Source organism: Benincasa hispida, chromosome 2 (assembly GCF_027475165.1).
Source record: "Benincasa hispida cultivar pf3 chromosome 2, pf3_genome.v1.1, whole genome shotgun sequence".
In the NCBI taxonomy this organism is placed as follows: Eukaryota; Viridiplantae; Streptophyta; class Magnoliopsida; order Cucurbitales; family Cucurbitaceae; genus Benincasa; species Benincasa hispida.
The window spans coordinates 5,728,149-5,734,587 of record NC_143479.1 but is presented as its reverse complement, the minus strand read 5'-3'; the positions used below and the strand labels follow the sequence as shown (position 1 = coordinate 5,734,587).

General features: G+C 32.0%; 1 protein-coding gene and 1 long non-coding RNA gene across 2 annotated transcripts; both read left to right on the top strand.

Moving 5' to 3' along the window:
* The first annotated feature begins 419 nt into the window (after positions 1-419).
* LOC150037610 (uncharacterized) lies at positions 420-959 on the top strand. Its single transcript, XR_016527514.1, has 2 exons — positions 420-561; positions 762-959. It is a non-coding gene; the product is annotated as an uncharacterized LOC150037610 (long non-coding RNA).
* A 1,852-nt stretch (positions 960-2,811) lies between these two features.
* LOC120071905 (glutaredoxin-C4-like) lies at positions 2,812-5,226 on the top strand. Its single transcript, XM_090311223.1, has 6 exons — positions 2,812-3,105; positions 3,387-3,458; positions 3,997-3,998; positions 4,687-4,785; positions 4,872-5,016; positions 5,163-5,226. The coding sequence occupies exons 1-5, from the start codon at positions 2,966-2,968 to the stop codon at positions 4,931-4,933; spliced, it is 375 nt and encodes a 124-aa protein (XP_090167349.1). The 5' UTR covers positions 2,812-2,965; the 3' UTR covers positions 4,934-5,016; positions 5,163-5,226.
* Positions 5,227-6,439: the final 1,213 nt, after the last annotated feature.

Here is a 6,439-nt window from a genome sequence, read left to right as displayed (position 1 = left end):
GTGCTTGAAATGTCTGATTTACTGAGAAAAAGTTTAGATAATGGGTCAACCGTTTATCCAATGTATTTTGTTGTTCAAGGTCCTCTTCTTCTTATCTCTTTTAGTTGATATGCAAGGTTCTTTGTTTTGTTCCTTCTCTTTTGTTTCCCTTTTCGACGAGAGTCTGAGAGTCCGGAGAATTAAGCTTTGGATGAATTCTCTAAAGTTCTAAACCGTCCGGCAAAGATTATCAATGAAAGCAGTTGTTTTTTTAGTAGTTTTTTAACGAAGGTTTTTTGTATGCTCTTGTATTTTTTCATTATTTCTCAATAAAAACAGTTGTTTTAAGGTAAAATGATTTTCAATAGACATTATCTAGCTCTTGTTTCGATATCTATTTATATCCAGTATTATCTTCATGCTGTTCTATTACTCATAACCTAAAAGCTAATTATTCATAGAATTTGGATCTGTATCGCACAGATGATGGCAGTGCCATTCAAGATGCTCTAAGTGCACGCGTTGGAAGCCGCACTGTACCTCAAGTGTTCATAGGTGGAAAACACATAGGTGGATCAGATGGTAATTGGCTCTTCTTTGACAATTAGCCCGTTTGATAACATTTCTGCTTCCCGTTTTCTATACTCGTTTCTCACTTTCCAAGACACAAAGTTGTTTGATAAACAAGAATCAGGAAACAAGAATGTTATCAAATGTGCCCTATTCTTTGTGATATATTTTTCTCAAAAGCACTTTTAACTCATTGAAACCCTGATTTCCAGATACTGTTGAAGCATATGAGAGTGGGGAGTTGGGTAAACTCCTAGGCATCAAGGAAGACAACAAAGCTGATCTTTGAACTCAAACCTTGAATTGTAAGCAGATATCTTTTCACCAACAGAGTATGTTTTGCGTGGATTAGTTCAATTGTAACTCTTAATGATGGAGGATAAGTTGTCTCTGATATAGGGCTATCAAAACCAGTGATAACAATGCTTTTAATGTAAGGGGATTTTCAAACTCTAATCAATAGATTGAACCATTGGGCCCCTCTAGTTATGCTTGTTAATTGAATCCTGTAGGTCACTCCATTTTCTAAACTGACTTGCCCTAAAAGTCTTTTCTTTTGGACAACTCTTGATAGGAATGTTTTAAACATTTATATTTGATTTGATCTCATGTGGGTTTAGGGATGAGGATTTGGACCTTCAACTTTCTTGTCGATTATATCTGCCTAACTAGTGGTTTAAAGTAACCTAGCAATTGTCAATTATATCTGCATACCTATGGCTGAAAGTAACCTAGCAATTGTGGATTATATATGCCTTACCTAGTGGTTGAAAGTAACCTAGCAACATTTATAGACCATTGATAAATAATGTTAAAAGTTTATATTTATTATATTAGTACCAAAAAAAAAAAATGCCATTGACCATTTTATTATATTTTCTAAAATGTAAGTTTAATATTAATCTAGTTAACATGTAAACTCTTGATGAGAGATATTCAATTCTCTCATTTCACATTGTTGGACTTAAAAAAAACTTAGAAGTAGCCCTCATTTTTAGCATATTTTCAAATCTGGGCCTCAATAATAATAATATAAATATTTCAGATGCAAATAATTATGTAGTTTCAATGAAATGGAATGATGCTTACATTAAAAATTAAAGATTACGTTATAATATTAATTTCTGAATTTTTAAGTTTTGATTTTTCAACCTTAAAATGTGTTGTCCTTAAACTCTTTAATTTTGTGTTTGATAGATCTCTAATTTTTAAAATTGTCTAATCGATCTATCAATTTTTTATTTTGTATTAAATAGCTAAGCATATTCAATCTTTTAAAATTAATTCATCCAATAAATGTAAAATTCAATTTTATGTCCGATGAAATATTAAACTTTCAATATCTATTAGATACAAAATTGTAATTCACCTTTCAAAGTTTAAAGGAGTAGACTTGTAATTTTACCAACTTTAGATCTCATAAAATTTTTAAAAGGGAATTAAGAAAGTGTTTACTCATGAAAAAAAAAAGATACTTTGGGATTAGTTCAATTTTAATTCGTGTAATTTTAAATGTTTAATTTTAGTTCATATATTTTCATTAAAATCTTAAATTTAGTCTTTACTGTAAATTATTATTGATTTTTCAAAGAAAATTATTTTAAATGACAAAACTGTTAAAGATATTTACAAATAATAGCAAAATATCACGTTCTATCTACATAGACCGCGATATATCGTGATAAATTATTATTTGTGCCACCGCAATATCAGTGAAATTTTTACTATATTTGTAAATATTTTGGTTCATTTTTCTATATTTGAAAATAGTCCATTTTCAAAAACCTTTTATCTATTAGCATTTTCAGTATAGTTTTGAAAAATATATTCAAATATGGTATTTTCTTACATAAAAATTATCATTATTATTTAATTAAATTTGAAAAGCTTTGCTTTGAGAAACTAAATTTAATATTCATTAAAAATAAACAAATAACATGTGATATTTGCAAATAGGAGAGGTTGTTTTCTTTGGTTGGCGAGTGTTTTTGCTATTGTATGGGTGTCGTGGGATGAGACGAATAGAAGGATGTTGGGAGTTGAGAAGGAAGCTAGAGATTCGTGGTCTCTTATTTCATGTTTTCATTGGGCTTCGGTTTCTAAAGTTTTTTGTAATTATCTTATGAACTTGATCTTGTATAGTTGGAGTTTGTTATTATAGAGGGAGTCCCCTTTTCTATGAGGCTTGTTTTTTTGTATGTTCGTATATCATTTTTTTTTTCTAATGAAAGTTGTTCGTTAAAAAAAAAATGAAATTGAACCATTCTAAAAGAAAGATAACCTTGTCCTTTCAAAAAAAAAAAAAAAAGAAAAGGGGTCAACAGCTAAGTTGACTAAAGTCCAATATAATCGCCGACGGCAGCAGATTTATCGAGAAAAAGGTTAGTTGCAGTCAAGAAATTGTATTGTATCAACAATGGCAGCTACGGTGGTGACGCTGAAGATGAGGATGATACCGACGGTGTACGCCATGGCTTCATCTTCCCCAGAATCATACTTCGTCAAGAAAACCATCGCCTCCCACCAGACCGTCATCTTTTCCAAGTCTTATTGCGCGTATCTTCAATCTCCTCCTCCTTCTCCTTCTTCTCTTCTTTCATTTATTCACGCTTCCAACATGGATCTATTGTTAAATCTCATTTCTGCAAATCCATTTTTGCTATTCTTTTCCTAACCCCCGGGTGATCATGTCGTCAATTACTTTAATATTATTGTTCTACGATTGGAAGCAAATTCAGGGTTGATTAATGAATCAAGGGTCATTTTTCGCTTCTTTTAATGACGAATTCGAATCGTTGAAATTCTTGGTGTTAATTATTTCTTATTGTGTAATGCAGGTATTGTGAAGCGGCAAAAGCTGTTTTCAAGGATTTGCACAAAGTTCCTTATGTCGTTGAGTTGGATCAAAGGTCTACTTAATTTCCTCTCCCCAATTATGAAAAGTGGTAGTAACAACTCCCTTATTGAATCTGTTGAAATGAAATCTGTTTGTTTATTAACCATTATAGGTTGACCTAGTGGTAAAAATGGTCTCGATAAATGGCTAAGAGATCAAAGGTTCAATTCATGATGGCCGTATGAAAATGTTGGAGTATGATATTACAATAGATATGTGCATTCTTGAGATTTTTTGAAGCTGAAATTTTTGTTTGGGAATCTTTTACTCTCTTGGGCTGAAATTCTATTTTCAATGTGGGATCTCAACCTTCCTTTCGAGATGTAACTCGTATCTTATAAGGACTATGAGATCTCCATCATTCCAATTGAGATCCTTAACAAGAAGAAGGGACCAAAAAGTGGGATATGGTAAAGGAAAAGGAGGAAAACCACTAAGAAAGGTTATGCAAAAGTATGACCTATTAATGTTGCTTGGTGTTGATGTGGAAATATGGGGAAAAGAGATTCACCTAACCTTGACATGCAATAAAATTTTCAGTTCATGAAAAGAGGTGAACTACAAAATAGAATGAATTGCACACTGTCTTTGCATACCACCTCTCATGCCTAAGTTAGTTTAAAAGTTTTAGGATGTAGCAAGAGTTTAGAGAGTGAGAGTTAACTTATTCCTTTTATATATATAGGTAGAATGACCTATGATTTTCTCTCTCCTCGTCAAATTAGGATGATTTGGATATGTCTCTTCTTGTCGGGTGTTGATAAAAAAAAGTTCCACATCCTTGGGCCAACAAGCTCGCCTTGGCCGGCTTGATTGGTCCTGGTTTGCCCAATGCCTATTTATATCTTGGGCTTTGTTTTGCAATCTTGAACCTCAGTTTTGTACATTTTGGGTTCAAGTGGTGTTGATTAAAGCTTTTGTTTACTTGAGCCCAAATTCACCCATTAACACATAATATTTATTAGTGAGAAATCTTCAAAATCTTCTTTTATCTTGTGGTAGTTTGTATGCAGGTTCTTTGTTTTCTTTAGTTTAGTTTTTCTTTCTTTCATTTTAGGATGGGGAAAGAATTCAAGCTTTGGATGAAGTCCCTAAATGGACTGGTAAAACTGTTACCATTAGACATATATTCTAGCTCTTGTTTCCATATCTTTTTATATCCTACTGTTCTCTCCATGTTGTTCTATTACTCATAACCTAGAAGTTAGTTAATTCATAGAATTTGGATCTTGATGCCCCAGATGATGGTAGTGCCATTCAAGATGCTCTTAGTGCATTTGTTGGAAGGCACACTGTACCTCAAGTATTGATAGATGGAAAATACATAAGTGGATCAGATGGTAATTGGCTCTTCTTTGGCAACTTATTGGTTGTAATATATTTTTCTCCACAGTACTTTTTAACTCTTTGAGACCTTGATTTTCAGATTCTATTGAAGCATACAAGAGCGGAGAGTTAGATATGAAGGATCTCCTTGAGACTTTTTAACCCTTACCTTTGAAGACGTTTCTTCAAATTGAAACCTCGATCTCCAACCGACATTACTACGAACGCAACCTTGATAATCTCAGGTGAGAACCCAGGAATGTGTGGTGCTCTGGTGATTTTGGATTGAGTGAGAGAGAAGAGAATTGACAGAGATGAGAGGATGAAGATGATTTCTCTGAGTTTTTTCTCTAAGAAAGTTTTTTTTTTTTTTACTTTTGCCTTATTGCAGGAAGAAGAAGCGAAAACCTCAACCTCCCACGTGCGTAATGTGGAGAGAATTGAGGGGAAGGAAGTTATTTCCCTCCCTTTAATTTAATTTAAAATTAGAATTAAAATTAAATCAAATAATATAATATAATTTTAATAAATAAAAAATCTTATATATATATATTAATTTGAATTATATATATGAATTGTTCCAACTTATAACTATATGTTATATCATATATAACATATAACTTATAGTTTTTATATTACATCAAATACAATATAACTTATAGTTTCAATTCTCTCTCACATTTAAATTAAATTCAACTATATGAATCCAATTCATATAATTAACATTTGAATCAAATAAACATATTTATTTCCTCTCATATATGCTTAATATAATATATCATATACATTATAATCATTATATCATATATAATTAAATAATTAATTAATTATATCACATATAATTAATCATCTCCATTAATTTGAACAATTTAAATTAATCCAAAAATTGATTCTCATTAAATCCGGTTGAGCTATCGAGGGAATTCATCCTTCATTAATTGTCGGACACTCCACTAAAGATCAACAATTGCACTCTTTACCTACAGATATATTTTTGTGTTCATTTGATATAACTAATCAATAATACGATGACCCTTCACAAATTGCTAATAAATACAACTAGGCCAAAATTATCGTTTTGCCCCTATAGTTACATCTAACTCCTTAACTACCACTAATTGAACAATAAATCATAGTCCAACTATGATTGAAACCTCTCGAGCCAAGAGAGGGTGAGACATCACATTGTTTAAGTCCTGGAATTAGCCCTTAAGGGAGCAATTTTTTTATCTACTTGGCCCAACAATAGGGAAGGAGTGAATTCCTTCTTGTGTAACTGGCTTGTTAAGTCGACACTCTGGCCACTCTCACCCATACAAATCAAAAGACTGCCTTTATAGGCATGAGTCCACAACTTATTTAGGATTCAGGTCATGTTACTTATGGTCATCTTGATGAAATGTAGGTCTCTATTATGAACACTGTTATATAACGAGACTAAATCTTTCGTGGTCCGGTCTTATACAAACTGCTTTGTATAGAATATCCCCGCTCATATGTCTCCACGTGAATGATTAGGATCAGATCATTTGTAGCACTTTACAACATTTGTAACATCTACAAAGTGGACCAGTCTTATCCATCTACTACAGACCATTTAGGTTATTACTTAAACATAATCACCATATGTGTCTACATACATGTTTAAGCTACAAGATAACCTTGAAT